The sequence below is a fragment of the Cervus elaphus genome, chromosome 15, assembly GCF_910594005.1.
Source record: "Cervus elaphus chromosome 15, mCerEla1.1, whole genome shotgun sequence".
In the NCBI taxonomy this organism is placed as follows: Eukaryota; Metazoa; Chordata; class Mammalia; order Artiodactyla; family Cervidae; genus Cervus; species Cervus elaphus.
This window is the reverse complement of record NC_057829.1, coordinates 6,457,810-6,477,187: the sequence shown is the minus strand read 5'-3', so window position 1 is coordinate 6,477,187 and position 19,378 is coordinate 6,457,810. Positions and strand designations below refer to the sequence as shown.

The window sequence follows — 19,378 nt, the reverse complement described above, 5'->3', positions numbered from 1 at the left end:
TAGAGAATCCCATGGACAGAGGAGCCTGGTGGGCTACAGTCCATGGGGTCTCAAAGAGTCAGACACAACTGAGCGATTGAGCACACACGCACACGCAGCACTGAAGCCAACCGGCAAACGCCAGTAACAGCTAGTACAGTCCTACTTTAGGTGGTAGCCAGCGCAATCTTTTATGTAATCTGGAATAAAAACCTAATACTCTGTATCAATTTTTAAAAGCAATTAAAAATTAGAATTTCTCATTTAATGTCATCCTCAGACACAAACCAAATGAGTCACTCAATAGCACACTGAACTACAAAAAGGCACACAACAAAATTACTGGCTGTCAGCTGAAGCAAATATTCTCCCCCTCTTTCTCTGCTCAGTGGCAAAATCAGAGGTAGACACACCAAACAGGACACAGAATGCCAAGAAAGAGAGCCTTTCAAAGATAAAATGTAGCCAGTATACTAAGCAGATGTATGCATTACATACAAACATAAACACAAAACACACACATATTGCATCAGTTATCTTTTACATTTTGGGAAACCAAATGTATCCACAAGGACTTTTTCATCTGAACTCACAAATATCAAATTTCCCAAGTTTGAGATCACATTCCTTACAATAGACCAAAATTAAGAACAAAATAACTACTATAGTTTATTAGTACCTACTATGGGCCAGGCACTGAACCAGATATTTTACATAAATTTAATTATTTAATCTTCCACACCTGAACTACAAAGAAAGGACACTGAAAGGTCTTGTACCAGCTAATTACTCAGAGACAGTTTATATACTAGGTAAGTATTTATATATGAATTCTTTACAATCACAAAATTTTCTGTTGCACTGATCTAATAAAATTCAGAGATGAGTTTTGGATATTTATAACCCATAATCTTCTACAGCAGCCACATCAGGAAAAGGTGTCTGTGGTATGATACATTTATAAATACCTGCAGTAAATAAAAAAGCCATAGGAATTTTCCTGGTGGTCCTTGCAGTACGGGCAACACAGGTTGAATCCCTGGTCAAGCAACTGAGACCCCACACGCCACAGGGCAACTCTGCCTGTGCGCCGCAACTGCTGGGCCCGCGCTCAGGAGCCCACGCACTGCAGCTAGAGGGGCCTGGGTGCCACAACCAAGACCTGACGCATCAAAAACAAAAACTTAAACTTTAAAAAAGTGTGTAAAAATGTTAAAAATTTAATAAATAAATACATAAGCCATATAGCTGAAGAATTCAAAAAAACCTACAAAATACAGTTTATACCATAAAATAAGCTGAAGTACCAACGTGAAAAATTAAGACAATTATTAGTCACAAGGAGAAAATACAGGCTTATTACAGGGCTTTCCACACAGTAAATGCTCCAGAAATAGATGCATATTTATAAATCTGATTTTTAGGCAAAAAGCTGAATCCTTACAAAATTTCTTAATAGCTGACGTAGTCTTCAAGTAGCAGCAAGAGTACTTCAAATATACATTTAACACACACAGAAACATAACTAAGTATAATAAACAAACAAACTATATTCATCTAAAGCCAGTTTTGTTTCATTTTTCCATGTTTATTTGCATGTTGTGGTCAAAATTTTAAAATAACACTAAAATGGCTCAGTCGATAAAGAATATGCCTGCAATGCAGGAAACAGGAGTTCAATCCCTGGGTCAGGAAGATCCCCTGGAGAAGGAAACGGCAACCCACTCCAGTATTCTTGCCTGGAGAATCCCATGGACGGAGGAGCCTGGCAGGCTACAGCCATGGGGTCATAAGAGTTGGACACAACTTAGTGGCTAAACCACCAACCACCACCAAAATGAGCAAGAGATTTTAAGCAAAAAGATACCAAGTTTCTTAAAAGTAGAAATAATTTCCAGTATCACTAAGGAGTACTTGAAATATACATTTGTACACCAGAGAGACATATATATTACAAAGTGTAATAAACACATTTTACTATAGTCATCTAAGCATCGTTTTTCCCTCTTCCTTGCTTGTCTGCATGCTGTGGCCAAATTTTAGAAAATACGAAAATGATCAAAAAAATATATAGTTGTACTTATTTAAAAGAATCACTAACAATGGGGATGTTTAGATTTTTTTTAAGCCTCAGAAACAAGATGAAATGCCAAAGATCACCTATGAAATGCAGGGTCCACTGTCAGTATAGGTATTATTGATACATTGCTAAATAATTCTCAAACTGACCAAACCAAGTAAATGCTACTATCACGTAAAATGCAACATAACAATTTTGACTTTTTATAAACTAAGTACTAGCAGTTTTCCATTCTTATTTTTTGCTTAAAAAATGATTACAACTCTCAAAATCTATACCCAACATACCATCTACAAAACACTGGAGAAAGCCATCTTCCCAAATTTGTATTATCTAGTTATGCAGCAGAGGCTAATGCAGTAAGAACTGTTCTTCTCTAGCTCAAGATTTCATAAATTTCCATGATGAGAGCAAGAATAATGGATCAGAAATATGATCTTTTTCTACAAATTTGCATTAGTAGGGTCTCTGAAGGAGGCAAATGCTATCTGCATAATAAATACAAATTAAAATCACTCATTTATTTTGTCAATCACATTTAGATTCATACAAACACACAGAGCAAATTACAAGAATTCATTCAGCTATAAAACGCATCTCAACCAAAAACAGCTTTCTTACCCAGATTTTGCTTTTTCTTCTTCAGCTTCTACCTTTATGCTGAGGGATTCATCTGCTCCTGTTGTCTCACCATCTTTATCTTCCAGATTTTCATTTTCTTCTGTTTTTTTCATGTTAACTTCTTTTTCCTGTTCAGATTGTGGAGGCACAGATTCTAATAAATTCTTTTTACTCCCCTAGAAAAAGATCAGAGGAACTAAACCAACAAAAGTAAAAACTGTCAGCCTAATTCCATTATCTAATTACTAGCACAGGAGGTACCAACCAGTACTGAGAAAGTTATTTTAACAATCTTCTGCCATCCCTAAAACAATGGCAAAAATAGCTAACGGCTATTTCAAACACAAAAATAGTATGTAATAAAGAAAATGCATGAACAATAAAATTTATAAGATAAATTAAATAAGGAATCTTTAGAGAGGATGGAAACAATGTACCAGAGAAAACAAAGGACTGTTAACAGTACCCTATTTACCTGAGAGGGCTGAGTATTCTCCTTTCTTTCAATACCCTCTTCAAGAGGCTTTTCTTCCTTTGGTATTATATTCGCTTCCTCTTCAGTCTTTATTTCTTTGATTTCTGGCTCATTTTCTTCCTTAACTTTTATTTCTTTTACATTTTCACACTCCTTACAAGGCTTGTTAACAACCTTCTCTGGCAGTGCCATCTGAAATTCAATATTGGCCGACCTACAGTACTCCTCAAAACCATATAAGTATCTGGAAACATGGAAAGAAGTTATATTTGGGAAAACATTTTGAAATGTTATTGTAGAGTTGTGGTTTTTAAAATATGTGTGCACTTCTTCTAAGTTCTCAGATATTGAGCTACCTTAATACTCTAGCTTATTCTAGTTCAGTTCTTTACAATCTTTTTACTCAAATAAAAACTTTTTTCAAAGAAAAAAACTTCATTAAAAAAATGCTAAAAGTGAAAAGAAAGTCATCATCTTAAATGCAGTAACTGTAGTAATAGTAGCTATTAGAAGAACTAGTAATAGCATTTATTTATACATCAGGTACTGGACCTCTGAGTATATGTAAAATTTCACTAGCTGATCAGACTAATCATTACTATGAGACAAATAGTATTATCTCATTTTAAAAACAAGAAAATCAAGGTCTAAAAGAACAAATAAATGGCCGAAGGGCATAAGCAACAAGTAACTGGCAGAACCAGGATTCGAACCTGGGTTTGTGTGACTTTAAAACTTTGGCATTTTAACTTCTACACAATACTTTCCAAATTTGCTTGAGCACAAAAACTTTCTTCACAGATTATCTCACAGATCTAATATTCATGGAAATCAGTCCTGAATATTCATTGGAAGGACTGATGCTGAAGCTGAAACTCCAATACTTTGGCCACCTGATGCAAAGAACTGATTCATGTGAAAAGACCCCGATGCTGGGAAAGATTGAAGGCGGGAGAAGAAGGGGACAACAGAGGATGAAGATGGTTGGATTGTATCATCGACTCAATGGACCTGAGTTTGAGTAAACTCCGGGAGCCGGTGACAGACAGCGAGGCCTGGTGTGCTGCAGTCCATGGGGTCGCAAAGAGTTGGACACGACTGAGCGACTGAACTGAATATTCATAGACTACACTCTAGAAAATGCTATCATAGAGTGATTACTCTAGTAAACCTTCCTTGAAATTACTAGCCTCAGTGATATGGTAAATTCCATCCTGCTTTCTAGGTAAAATGCTGTTGAACATAGCTATATCCAGTGCACGGACTTACTTTTTATAAGCACATTTAACATTGTATCCTGCAGCTGAATTTAAGACAGGGATTCCAAGATCTTGGTAAACTTGTTTCCAAACAGCCCCGCTTTCAATCTGACAGAGTAAAATGAAAATTCAAAAATTAAAAGGTAGGGAATATGATAAAACTTTGATAAATACCAAATGTGTGTGCCTGTGTTTGTCTGTGTATTATGTAGTTCTATATTTGTTGTTTCTAGTCTCAAGGAATGAAAAATACCAATTTTGATAAATTCTAAATAAAATAATCTGGTTTACAGCAATGTTTTTAAGTAAGTTTTGGTATTCTAACAAATCTCAGAGAATTATAAATGCTGAAATCCTAGGTCATTTGACGTTTTACCTTTTTAGCCATGCCTCAAGGCATGCAGTTCCCAGCTCCCTGACCAGGGATCAAGCTTGCTTCCCCTACAGGGGAAGTTCAGAGTTTTAACCACCGGATAGCCAGGGAAGTCCCCATTTGACGTTTAAATAAACCCTGCTATGGTAAATAAGAAAACATCTACATTCCTGAATCAAAATCTTAATGAAATGGCAGATAAAAAATTTTCCATGACGTATGATTTCCTATAAGCTAATAAAGTCGTTTCATGAATCCTAGTAACACAACGTACCTTTCTCCCCCCAAAATAATCTTAACTGGATGAGTACCATACATCATGGCAACCTTAAGATAATTTCTTCAGTTCAACAGAGACTTTCTGCATATATGCACACATATATATGCAAATAATGTTTTCTATATATGTAAGGCACAGTGGTAGAGATCAAGGATATAAAGAATATTAAGACAGATCCCTGCTCTTACTGATCTTACAGTCTAATGGAAAAGAGACACAGAAAGAATTTCCACTAACATGGTTGTGTTATGACTCAGATAGCTTATGAAAGTTTGACAAACTTAATAGTCAATTAAAAATCTTCAAATTTAAATTTGGTCTGAGGAAGACCAAATTTCTAACTTGTACTCTTCATTTTCTTTTCCTTTTATTCTTAAGTTTTTGTTAACAGACACTATTTTAGATGATTTTTAGATGAGAAAACATGTATGAAGAACATGTTTCACTTCTGATCATAATACTTACATTATCAAATCCTCCAAGTTTGTGTACAAGTCTGAATAACTTAAAGAGATTCAAATTTCGATATCCAAGCACAGGTCGTTTGTTAATAGGTGTGCCTATTAAAGAAAACACGAATATATAAGAACCATGCTTCATATTTACTTAAATTTTGAAAAGATTCAAACATTACCATCAAATATGTACAGTGCAATCTGTGTCTATATGAGAAAAATAGCCCTGGTTAATAAAAAATATATCTACTTAAATTCGTTTTATCAAAAACTTTTTTCCTATATCAGATTTTTGAAACTTTATTTATATTTTATTTCACTTTCACTCCCCTGATGAGCAAAAGAATAAACAGTAAATGAAGCAAAATAAAACACCAACAAAAAATTTTAAAACATCAGTGTAACAATGTTTGGTAGAACTGAAAACAGTGTTGAGATAATTGATGGGCAACTGCGTCACAATGGGAATTACCTTTTATTTTCTTTGTATTTTACTAATTTACTACTATTATACAAAGTAGGTAATTCTAGAGTAAAGTTATAGTGTTGTTTATTCTAGGATGTAAAAAAGTACGATACTAAAACTATCAGACTGTTAGAATGTGATAAGAGAAAGTAACAGGATAGAGATACACAATCTATTGCCCTTTCCAAAAAACATATATTAGATTTTATTCATTTTCTTCACTTTTTAATTTAGCTTATATAAAAAAAAGCTTAAGAAATAGCCTGCCTTCTTAGGCCAAGCCTCCATGCATACAAATAAACACATAAATCAAGGACATTTTGTACTGAAGAATAAAAAGATAACTATATTGTAGTAGCCACTATGCTTTATGACAGCAAAAAGAAGACCAAGCCCGCAGCTACTCATCAACAATACAAAACTGGATTAAAAAAACATGAATTCACAAAGCATAATAGCACTTCTAAGTGTCATTCATTCATTTTGTCTTTTTCTTCAAGTCAGAAAGCTTTCAGCCTCTGCCCTCTACCTTGCTAGCATCTTTACAGGAAAGGAGAAACTATACTCATAACAGCAGGTAAGAAAGAAACAGGGCCACAGTTACTAGATGACTAGATCACTGCAAGTTAAAAGTTCGTGTTAACACCGAGGAAACCAGATCTGAAAGAGATACACGTGCACCCCAATGTGCATTGCAGCGCTGTTTATAACAGCCAGGACATGGAAGCAACCTAGATGCCCATCAGCAGACAAATGGATAAGAAAGCTATGGTACATATACACAATGGAATATTACTCAGCCATTAAAAAGAATACATTTGAATCAGCTCTAATGAGATGGATAAAACTGGAGCCCGTCATACAGAGTGAAGTAAGCCAGAAAGATAAATAGCAATACAGTATACTAACGCATATATATGGAATTTAGAAAGATGGTAACGATAACCCTATATGCAAGACAGAAAAAGACACACAGATGTATAGAACAGACTTTTGGACCCTATGGGAGAAGGCGAGGATGGGATGATCTGAGAGAACGGCATCGAAACATGTATATTATCAAGTGTGAAACAGATCACCAGCCCAGGTTGGATGCATGAGACAAGTGCTCGGGGCTGGTGCACTGGGAAGACCCAGAGGGATGGGATGGGGAGGGAGGTGGGAAGGGGGTTCAGGATGGGGAACACATGTAAATCTATGGCTGATTCGTGTCAATGCATGGCAAAAACCACTACAATATTGTAAAGTAATTAGCCTCCAACTAATAAAAATAAATGGGAAAAAAAAAATAAAGTTTCCTTCCAAAACAAAAAATAAATAAATAAATAAAAGTTAGTGCTAATTACCCATGCTCATATTTCTTGAACCACAGAGGCATATTCAAAAAGCTAAGACAAGGCTCACCTTGAGACTTGGTCACCTTTCTCTACACTTGATTTAATGGTGTTCTTAGTTTTACGTGGCTAAGTCATAAGAAGACTTATGGCCCATCTCAGAACGAATGCCGTGTCTGTCTGTGTGTCTCTCTCTTACTCACATACACACACACATACAACTTGCGGCTGGCAGTGATTTTAGAGAAGAGGCTTTTCTACAGGCATGCAGGGAGGCTCAAATAAAATGATGCTATGATTCCCATTCTGTTACTGTTTTCTAATATAAGGGTTCTTTGGGGTCCCCCAAAGAAGTGGTGGGATAGACAGGACAGAACACAGTTATTTACAGGTCCATGGCCATAACATCCATCAAAATACTGTCAAATCCCACATTCTACTTACTACGTGACAGACATTACACTAGGATGCTGGTGACACTGGTAATCAAAATGATAGCCATGACTACCAGTGACACGCACCTTAATAAACAGAATTCTTATTTTTAAGATATTATCTGCTAGCTACATTAATAAAGAATCAAAGAAAAAACACTCACCTCTGTCTTCCATAAATTTGTACAATTGCTGAAGAAAGTTCTCCCTTTCCTCTGGAAATGGTTCTATTTCTTCCTAATTTTAGTTACAGAAGAATAAAATATTATTTTCCTCAGTTAAGCATTTTAATAACACAAGCAGATTTCCTACCAACAGCAAAGACTAATACTCACTAGAATATTTCAAAGGCTCTTTACCAAAAAAAAAAAAGAAAAACATTACTTAACACTAAGCTATTCAAAACCAGAAAGTCTAGACATTTTATGCTTTACAGAGAAATAAGTCCTAAAAGGTTATCTCAGTAGTGACAATCCCAAATGTAAATGCTCATATAAGAAATGAGACCAACAAGATGGTTCATGAACTTTTTACCACATCAGAGATCTAGTCTTTAAATCACGGTCACAGGCTCAAGAAGACCTACTCTCACTTATATTAAATTGGGTCAGGGCTTAACATTGAAACTGACTCTACTCTCGCTCCTCCAGGAACTAAACAAGTGAAGGCCCCATCAGCTGCAACTAAAATTATCCTTCATTATATTCGGCCCCACAGTATAGTACTTCAAACTTATAAAATCAGTAAAGTGGGGAACAAACTTGATCTACAATACCTGAAGATTCAGACTTAGGGAAATCTTCAAGTAATAAAATAGTTCCCCGATTTATCAATTACAAGGGAGGGACTAGCTTCTTGCTGCTGTGGCCAGGGGCTGTGGCAGTAGGGAGCTGGTCCTGAAGCAACCTGCAAGGAGCAGGGTAGTAGGTGAGATGGAGGAACTCATCAATTCAGTGACCATCAACAAACATTTAATGAGCACCAGTGAGTGTAGGCACTATGCAAGGTGCTGAGTCCAAAGAGAAGCAAGCGATGGTGCCTGCCATCACAGAGCATGATCAGCAGTAACTGCAGAGGAAGCGGTTCAAAATACACACTGAGGCTTCACAGTTACTCTGGTTGAAACAAAAGTATTCCAAGTGGTAAAAGCCAGGAGAATACTTTTCAACTGATAGCCTAAATATATCATTCTAATTTTAAAAATCATGTGTCCAAAATCACTGCTGGAGTGAGATTTGCCTCTATCTTAAAAGCAAGCAGAAAAAAGGAAGTTAAAGACAACAAAAACTTGTATCGATAAAACTACTATGCTTGCTAATAATTGGGCAGAGTAGAATAAATGACAATTATTAGTTTGCTTATGATAAAATTTGTTTTTCTCAACCTAAACATGATCCAATGCACTGCATTTTGGCAAGGCAGTCAGACCTAAGTCTAAGGAATACTGTTTTCTAGGTATTTTCTTAAATGCCCCCATGGTACAATATGTAACTTTCATAAATCACCAAATTTTTTCCTACTGCCAAAATTTTAAGTGAAGTTTGTATTTAACTTAAAAAAAAATGTTTAAACTGGAAACCAGATTTGCTTTTATGAAAACATCTGTAAAACATAAATCTAAGTAACAAAAGTTTTGGTAACTAATATTTACTGATCATCTGTTGCATGTTACCCACTATTACAGACACTATGAGTATGAGTACAAGTAAGATGGACTCCTGACCCTTGACGAGCTTACTGATTAGCAGGGCAAAAAACAAATAGAAAATAAATACATGCACATATGTAATGCATGTATGCTGCTGCTGCTGCTGCTAAGTCACTTCAGTCCTGTCCGCCTCTGTGCGACCCCCTAGACGGCAGCCCATCAGGCTCCTCTGTCCCTGGGATTCTCCAGGCAAGAACACTGGAGTGGGTTGTCATTTCCTTCTCCAATGCATGAAAGTGAAAAGTGAAAGTGAAGTCACTCAGTCGTGTCTGACTCTCAGCGACCCCATGGACCGCAGCCTACCAGGCTCCTCCGTCCATGGGATTTTCCAGGCAAGAGGACTGGAGTGGGGTGCCACTGCCTTCTCCGAATGCCATGTATACATGTAGGCAAAAATTTCTACAAGGGGTGGTATCTGTTTAGATTATCAAATGGAGTGATTAACTTTTCTTGCAGAAGGTGATGGTTCTCTCCTTTACAGAGAAAACAGGTTAGTAAGGTTTAAAAAACTCAACAGGAGTGTGTCATGCTGACAAAGGGCGGGGTGGGGAAGGGCACTGCACAGAAAGGTATTGGTTTGTACAGAAGTGAGTAGAAACAAAAGGTTTGTAATTCGATGTTGCTACAACCTAGTTCAAAGTAGGAGGGCAGGGAATTCCCTGGAGGGCCAATGTTAGAAATTCACACTTTCACTGCCAAAGGCCCGGGTTCAACACCTGGTTGGGGAACTAAGATCTGGAAAGCCATGTGGTACCACCAAAAACAAATAAACAAAAAAATAAAGTAGGAGAATATACCAGAAGAAGTGATGGGAAAAAAGAGAGCACAGGTTGGGCTATAAAGGGAGGTTCTGAAAGTAAAGCCTGACTTCCAGAGTAATAACTCAGACGGACTGTAGCCTGCCAGTCCAAGGGATTTTCAGGCAAGAATACTAGAGTGGGTTGCCATTTCCTAATCCAAGGGGATCTTCCTGACCCAGGGATCAAACCTGCCATCTCTTACGTCTCCTGCACTGCAGGCAGACTCTTTACCACTGTGCCACCTGAGAAGCAAGGGACTGATGGCTTATTCTTAACATTTTAAATAGAAAGCAATGGAGATGACTGATACCAGGGAAGCTTTCACACTACACACTGTCATTATAGATCACTATATTATAAAACACAAACCTTAAAATGCTCCTACTTCATCAATAGTTGTTTACTGCAGTTACATGGAAAAATTTCATAACTTACCTAAAATATTACATATTGACATTAACTTATCTTTGATGTTTCCTGAAAACACTAAATACAATGGTCATGTATTGCAGCGATCATTATCTGCATCATTATTCCCCCAATAACTTTCATAAAGCCATTCGGCAAACCATTAAAGAGCACAGTGGCGCACTGTCACTAGTAATGTTATGGGCAATTTTGTCAGTACATGTCATTGATGGACCTAAAGTACCAGCTACAATAAAATCTAAATTTAGCTCCTTGATCCACATAAATTCACAGATGTCTTATTTTGTATCTGATAAAATCTAATACAAAAATCTTTGTATTGATTCTTTGAATCAAAGATATTAATCTTGACTTTTATGCTGACTATTCCTTTAACATTAGATAAAAGACATTTTATTCTTTATGAGATACTGTAATAAAATATGCAGATGTACACACAGTATGAGGTCACAACTGTCTACGTGATGGTAAAAAGCATATGAAAGTAGAGTTTTGCTGTATTAAGAAACACTTTTTCCCTTTTTTTAATTGAAATATAGATGACACACAATACTGTATCGATTTCAGGTGTATGACATATTGATTTGACATTTATATACATTATGGACTGAAGATTAAGAAATATTTTTGAGGTTAGAGGAATAACTACACTTAGTATTTTTAATTTCACAAAACCATATTTCTATTTTAAGGATAAGTAAGCAAACTATTTGATTATGATGAATACACAACAACAATTGTATTATGAAATACTTCTGATACTAAAAATATTTAAGTGATTAATGACTTCATGCCAAATCCCAAAGGGAACTCAACTGGTTTTCACTGTAAAAGGCATTAACTCTTTTTACTCACCTCTTCTTCGCTGCTGTTATCCTCCTTTTCTTTTTCATCATCTTCCTCCTCCTCTTCTTCCTCTGCTTCGCTGCTAGAACTATCTTCTTTCAATTCAGTCTTCCAGTTAGCAGGAATAGTTCTACTTTTGTGAAATTCAAGTGCCTGATCAAAGGCTGGAAAGAGGTCATAAACTATCAACTGGAGAAATTAAGAACTGATTTGTCTAAAAATATTAACAGGATAAGGAAATAAAAACTACTGTGCTGCCACCACTGACATTTATGAAGCGGTTGCATTGGGCTAGGCATTGGGCTAACTGCTTTTCGGTGTAGCAACCCATTAATCTTAACAGTCTTAGGCATTAGGTATCTATTTTATAGATGGCAAAACTCAGGTGACTTAGGTTCAAACAAAGACAAGAAAAGGGGCAGATATATTCTTTTAAACAAAAATTAAGAATGAATAGTAAACATTAAATATTGAGGTAAATCTAGTAAACATTAAACCTTTATAATCATTTTATCAAAAAATTATTAAACAGTATTATGTAACAGGCACAGAGCCACTGTAGTAACTTACAAGTATCTGAAAATATACTATAAATATGTACTCTACATTTTCAGTTAACTCTGAATTAAAATTAATGATTATAACTATAAAATTAATGATAATAACTATAAATACCTAGACACAGTTATTCTCACTTTACAATACAGAGAAATAAATTCTCAACCATAAATCTTAATGATTTTTAACCAGTCTATATAGTGTATTATCTAATTTGGTAAACATGAGCAAAGAAAAAATAGTTCTTTACAGTGCCAAAAATCAAGTAAGAGATGTAATGACAGCATATTCCCCAATAAAATATAACTACTGGTACAAGAAATGACAAAAATCAAGACTACTTTGATTCCTGTTTTTACCATCCTCAGGAACTGATATTTTATTTACTAGGCCAGACTACAGTGATAGCTGATGATCTTGTTCTTGATCTTTTTTAGATTACTGTCCCAATTATAAACTAAAAAAAAAAAAGAGAATACTATGATAACAAAAGACACTTTGGTTTACAAAAGCAGAGGTCGCATGGGACCAAAGGTAACTTCAAAAACTTCATTTAAAAAAAATTTTTTTTAAGACCAAAAGAATATTTAATCTTCAGAAACACTTCATTAGTTTCTCTTTTCTCTCTGTTTGGCCACACTGTGCGACCTACGAGATCTTAGTTCCCTGACCAGAACTCCAGCAGTGAAAGCGCCAGCAGTGAAAGCGCAGAGTCCATAATGGACCACCAGGGCATGCCTCATCAGTTTTTAAATTAAGTATAAATTTAAATTAAGTATAAATCCAAAAGTATCCTTACCTTGTTTTAACACAGCGTCAGGCTTTGGTACAGTGTCACTAGTAATTTCATGGACATCCTTTCTTGGTACTGAAGTACTGTGTTATTTTTAATTTTAAAGGAAAAAACCCACAAAAATACAACAAAGATTAATTAACAGTCCAATTACCTACCACAAGAAAGATACTGAAAACATGGGAACACTGATGGAAATGACTGCACACAGGGTTGCAAGTCTCAAACAAAATACTAGGCAGGACATTAAAAACGGAATCATCTCCAAGAGGACCCCACCTTAATCAGATGTTTTATAAGAATTCTCAGAGTAACTGGTTAAATGCAATACTAAAAATATCGAAACTCTGAAAATAATCAATTAAAATGTTTACATAGCAGAATGCATCAATCCAATAAAAAAAATAAGTTAAATAGCAAGCATTTGCCGTCATCTTAAGATAATCTCAAGAAATAAATAAATTTAAGATTGGAAGAAAATGTACTATTTTATAATGTAAAATGTTCGACAATTTTGTGTAAACTGAATCCTAGGTTCAAAGCAAACTTCTAATATACAATTGAAGTTCTCTCATGTAGAAACTATAAGAAGGGTTTGGATGCAAGCAACTGGGAGAGGTCATTTTATCATATATGTCACATTTATTTTTTACTTAACATGAATAAATCATTATTTATCATCTTATTAAAGCTTTTCTGCACTTGGTTTGTTTCAACCAATCCACAGAAGTCTAAAAACTATTCCAAATACATTTTTCAGCCTGCCTCTTTTTAAACTTTAACTTTAAAGATTTCACATATATACAGAAGTATAACTGTAAAATGAACTCCCACGAATCCATCATCCAACTACAACAATCATTAACTGAGTCAGTGTCTCATTTACACCCCTATCTACCTCTTCCCACACCAAGTGGATTATTTTAAAGCAAATCTCAGACATTATATAATTTATAATATTTTATTCTTTTGAAAATACAATCCTATCATCACACATTTAAAAATTCATAGTAATTTCTTAATATCAACAAACTAGTATTCAATTTCAGTGCTCAAACTTTTGTGAAAGTGGGTTTCACATAGATTATTTTTAAGTCATGTTTCAGAACTTGAAAATCCAAAAACCAATCTTAAAGTATGATGATCTTTTTAAAGCACTCACCCGATAAGGCAAAATATCAACATAAAATACATGGATTTTCTAGTCACACAATTCTTAAAGGGAAAAAACACCCACAGAAATTGATAACTCAGTTTTAGAAAAGCTCTACATGAAAATTCATTATCTTAATACCCAACATATATTTATAGTAACTCATTTTAATCCTTAAGACTACCGCAAAATTCAAACGTTACAAAACAGGTATTACCACACTCATTTAGAAATAATTTAAAATGTTAGAAAATCCTAATTAGATATTCAAAACAATAAATATATATCAATTAATATATCCATGAAGTATTAGATGTGGTAGATTTATTGAATTTTCCTCAATAAACCATCAGTTATTATATAGGCAAATATTGATAAATTAGCATTGAGAGTACAGCTTAGAAAAGACCAACTGAACAAGACATATTTTAAGGCTACTACACTTAATGACAATATGAAAGATGATCATGCTTTAAAACACTCTGAATGATATAAAAAGGAAAAGCAGAACATCACTGGAAATAACTAATTTATAATTTATCATCCTAATTTGGAAAAGCAGCCTATTTTTCATACCAAGTGAATTATACTTACAATTTGCCATCTTTGAAAGATCGAACAAGAATATTATCCTTTTTCACAGCAATTTCATCACTACAATCAGGACATACCACCTTTTTAAAAAAAAGTATGAAACTATTATAACTAAAAGCACTGTTTATAGATAGTTACGTAAGTATCAATTATTTAAATCTTAAAAAATAGTTTCAGCTTAAAATTTAAAAACTAATTTTAGTTTGAGGGTAAAAAAACATACACATGTGTAACAATATACACAAGCAATTTAAAGTTTATATCCTAAAACACACACACACATATGTGGGAATGCACACAAGTAATTTTATTTTCTATATCCTTCCAGCTCTCTGGATTATCCACGTTATTCTTTGACACAGGCATGATGTTGAGAGCACAATCATGGCTCTGACTAGACTGATGCTATGGACCAAGTCTAGGCAGAAACAGAAAACTGGATGAGAGTGGCGGGGGGGGGGTGGGGGAGCCAGGCTTAACAGAAGGTCTGCAGCAGCGCTGGGAGAACGGCAGGGACCAAAGCGGGCTATCAGAATCTTAATCAGAGCAGCCTCTATCTTAAAAAAGACAGAGATGATGTGCTGCTTATTATTTACATCTAAACATGTATGTTAATAACACTAAAATTTCTCCATAATACTATCCATTCTGAAAATAAATTATTTTAAAGTGAGTACTTTCCTGGAATCCACATAACATTTACTACTACCAAAATAAAAGATTTTATTTGAAGTCACTCCAGCTATTACTGAAAGTAAGGCTAAGGCATGCCTTCTCAAAGATAATATTAATTCAAGACACCTATAAATTGTTGTTATTTTAATTCCAAGAGAGTTCACTATATATACCAAGAACAACATCCTAGTTCGGTTTTTTTATGAAAAAAAAAATGGGCTAAATAAGTATGACGGATTTAAGGATTGTCTCATTAGCTCTGAAAAATGCCAGAACGGTACTTAAATGCATGTATTCTCACTACAGGTTTGAGAGGAGCCAGAAATATGTAAGTTCTAATTCAGTCTTTAATTCACTTTTTTTTCTAATTTATTTTTTAATGTTTTGGCTGCATCGTGTGTTACGTAGGATCTCAGTTTCTCAACCAATTACTGAACATTCCTCCCGCAGTGGAAGCACTGGTCCTAACCACTGGATAGCATAGGGAATTCACCTAATTCAGTCTCTAAAAGGTTAACAATTTCCATAATTGTAACTGCACTGCATTAAGCGTTGCTTAAATGTTGATGGCATTATGAAATAATTCACTAAGAAAAGGCTTTTACATGTATTAGCATCTAGGAAAACTTTCCTATCATTTCAAAAGGGTCCTGAAGTAAATACTTAATCTGTCCATTCATTCATCCAGTCACTCTACAAATACAAACTATTTCATCAAGGTACTGCGTACTAGGGCATAGAGGCCAAGACAGTCACTTGGCCTCTATGCCCTAGTTTCTCCCCACAGTGAGCCTGTATTCTAACTGGGAAGACAAGCACTAACCAAGTTATGTGCACATGTATTTAACTGCTACTATCTAGGTGGTCAGAAACCACTTCTTTGAGGACACAACATTTACACTAAGCTTTGTAAACTGAGTAGTAACTGATGTGACAAAGGATGGATGTATATACACATGTCTGTAGGCCAGGCTGCACTGTGAGAAGAGGAAACATTATGGGAAGGGCCTGACACAGCAAGCAGTGAAACCCAGTCTAGGAAGTAGAAGGTCAACGTGGCTAACTTTCTGCCTGGGCTGAGTAAGAAAGACAAGCAGAGCTTAGATTTGTCCATTTTGTAAGCCATGTCAATTCTGAGGACAGAACTCTAAAGTCTCTCAGGGAAGGATCTGAAGCAAGACAATGTCATAGCAGAATCGCCTTTTTTAAAATGACTTTTGGCTGTCATAAAGAAAATGGGCCAGAGAAGGGCAGGAGTTGAAAGAGATTAAGCTACTGCAAATCATCCAGGTGAGAGACGGTGACCTGCATATAAAGTGGTGGCGATGGCAGGTTAAAGGAATGAGAAGTATTAGAGAAAATTAGGAAAGTGAAGAGGTGAGACAGAAAAGGATGCTTACATTTCTACCTTGTGAAAATGGTGTCGTTCACAGGGAAAGGAAACAATGGAGAGGGGTCAAGTTTGGGAATACAGGGAGGAGAGAGTAAATTTAGGCTTATTAAGCTTGTTAAGTTTTCAGATGACTAAAGGACAACCAAGTAGAGATACTGAATAGACAGATACTCAGGTCTAGAGCTCCAGAGTAGAGGTCTGAATGCTAAGATATAAACTTGGGAGTAAACAGCCTAAATAGAGGTCTCAAACTGTGAGCCAAATCACCCATTTTTTTCTTTCTCATGAGATTGGATTTTGAAAAACAAACATGACAGACTTTGCTGACATTGTGTGTAAGTAAGCGGGTCCACTCTCCATTCTGTTACAGGAATTAAAATCCATATTTTATCCCATTTACCCATGCATCTGATTTTCTCGGTCCTTAAGACATTTCAGTTTATTACCTCTGCAACCAATGTTATTAAAGGGGATGAGATCATGCTGAAAAAACATAGAGTGATATATTCTGAACCCTAAACAACAACATTTAAAGCTCAGTTAGAGGAAAAATGATGACGGAAACTGAAAACAGGACAGTGTGAATCAGGGAAGCTAAGATTTCCATCCCTTAAAATAGGAGTAAATATCACTTATGTTTCAGCCTCAATTAGGATGAAATGAGACTGTGCACTTACCTTAACAAGTTAGCACACTGCCTGGCCAGGGGAAGTACTCAAAACCTGGTAGCTATTTATTGTTCCTAAGAGTATGCAATTGTTTTCTAACATGACATTATCAGACACTTGTTAACATTACTCAATTTATAAACTCTTTCAAAAATAGAAATGCAAATATTTTATGTAATTATGTCAAGGTTGTTTGATTCAGAACATAATTTCACACTCTAGTTGATAAAAATTATCCATTACTGTCCAAGAGATCTCCAATTTGCGTGGAGGATAACACGTATCAATAATGCTAAGATGTTAAAAATAATAATGAAATGGTTGACTAAGCAGATTACTAACCTTTTGGTATCGTAAATCTTTTCCTCATCATCAGGAAACTATTTAGAAATGATGATGAGAATGTTAAATCAATATTGAAAATACTAAAGTGAAAATTTTAATGTTCCTGTTGTTTTAGAAAAAGACACACGAAGCTCTTTTAAAACATGTTTTCAAAAGAAATGCTCACAAAGAATCTTAGAGCTTTAGGAAATAAGAAATGACCACATACACTGACTTAAGCTTTCCGCTTACCATTAACCCAAAGCTTGTAAAGTTATTTAACCCTTCTAACTCTGAGTTTCCTTATCTTTAAATGAGGATAAATAATACATACCTCATAATCCTCAAAAGATCTTAGCACAATCCTTACACACAGCAGGCATCCAATAAATGAGGAATGGATAGATGGACATACGAAGAGGTACAAAGGTATTATACAATATTTACGTTTATGAAAATAATTGCCCTCATTAGTTTAAATTATAAGAGCTGACATTTATTGGGCACTTATTTTGTGCAAAACACTTTTAATACTCAGGATACAGAATACAAAACGTTCAACAAAATGATGACAAATAGATGCCATTTGCAGACAATAGTACAAAACAAGATTCCGTTCTTCTTTAGCAGTCTTCTGCATGGTAGATTTAGAAGTTTTAAAAGTTTGCACAACGAATTTTTTATCCAAAATTCAGCAGTGTAATATACCAAGCCTCTAAAATTACCATAATTTTGCTTTTCATGGATGAATTAGAAAGTTCTTTATACTCAGAAACAATTTTCAAAGTAATTCTGTGTGAACTGAATGATGCTAACCCCACTTCCCATTCTGTGCCTATGAAAAATACTGATTTTTAAGATAATCAACTGCTTTCTTCATGAACTTACATAGTTGAAAATTAAACTCTTATACTGAAGTTACTCACCAATGCAGGAAACCACAGTGCTTTCTTTTTATCCAAACTAACGTAATCTACACATACAACTTTTCCCAGAAGCTCATCAATCTGTTTCCTATCATCCTCATCTTCATCACTGGAGGATGAAGACGACTCTTCCTCTGGTCTAGGGAGAGAAAAAATGAGATATTCCTATTTATCTTCACAAAGAATAAACATGCCAAGTTGATGAATACAGGTTTTCTAGAAATCCTATCCTGTTTCCTACACCCTACAAACTCACTAAATTAAATTTTTTAATAGTTTTCTAAATTGCTAAAGAATAATTTTTTAAAAAAAGGTTATCACTAGAGGAAAAGCACAGCATTTTCCTAAAAATGTCCTGAATTTATTTAGTGCTATTTTAAAAGATTACAGGGAAGATCAAAACAGAATAGTACTGGTTCCCAAATTCTCAAAACCTGAAGGCCCCATTTTAAGTATCCGAGGACTGAACTAAAATATACTACATTCCCCTCTCAGATTAAAGGAATTCTAGAAATGGTAATGCTTTCCCAGTTCAAAACAAATTTTAAAAGGGGGAAGGGAGATCTTTACTAACAGAGGGTCAGGGTAGAGAGAGGAGACAATCTGATAAGACATCACCATTGCCATGCTTAATATCAGATACATAAAAACTAAGTATTCATAAGATGTACAATATGGTTCTTTTGTATTATGTGAAAAATTCCTTTCAGTTACACTGTATTCTGAATAAATTAAAAAGAAGAAAAAGGAACTCA

The 19,378-nt window shown here is 35.0% G+C and overlaps 1 protein-coding gene across 7 annotated transcripts in view; it reads right to left on the bottom strand.

Annotated features, from left to right (window-relative positions):
- ARID4B (AT-rich interaction domain 4B) overlaps window positions 1–19,378 on the bottom strand; it is a 134,316-nt gene that overhangs the window by 40,007 nt on the left and 74,931 nt on the right. For 6 of the 7 annotated variants that reach the window (XR_006345236.1, XM_043924937.1, XM_043924941.1 and 3 more), the window contains exons 8-16: window positions 18,624–18,762; window positions 14,638–14,717; window positions 12,897–12,973; window positions 11,549–11,703; window positions 7,921–7,993; window positions 5,533–5,627; window positions 4,425–4,522; window positions 3,156–3,399; window positions 2,681–2,856 (exon numbers count right to left, since the gene is read on the bottom strand). Coding sequence is in view for 6 of the 7 variants with exons in the window: in XM_043924937.1 (XP_043780872.1) it covers window positions 2,681–2,856; window positions 3,156–3,399; window positions 4,425–4,522; window positions 5,533–5,627; window positions 7,921–7,993; window positions 11,549–11,703; window positions 12,897–12,973; window positions 14,638–14,717; window positions 18,624–18,762 (1,137 nt within the window). In the remaining variant the exon portion in view is untranslated. The remainder of the gene's footprint in view (window positions 1–2,680; window positions 2,857–3,155; window positions 3,400–4,424; window positions 4,523–5,532; window positions 5,628–7,920; window positions 7,994–11,548; window positions 11,704–12,896; window positions 12,974–14,637; window positions 14,718–18,623; window positions 18,763–19,378) is intronic. The other variant, XM_043924940.1, reaches the window with a different exon arrangement.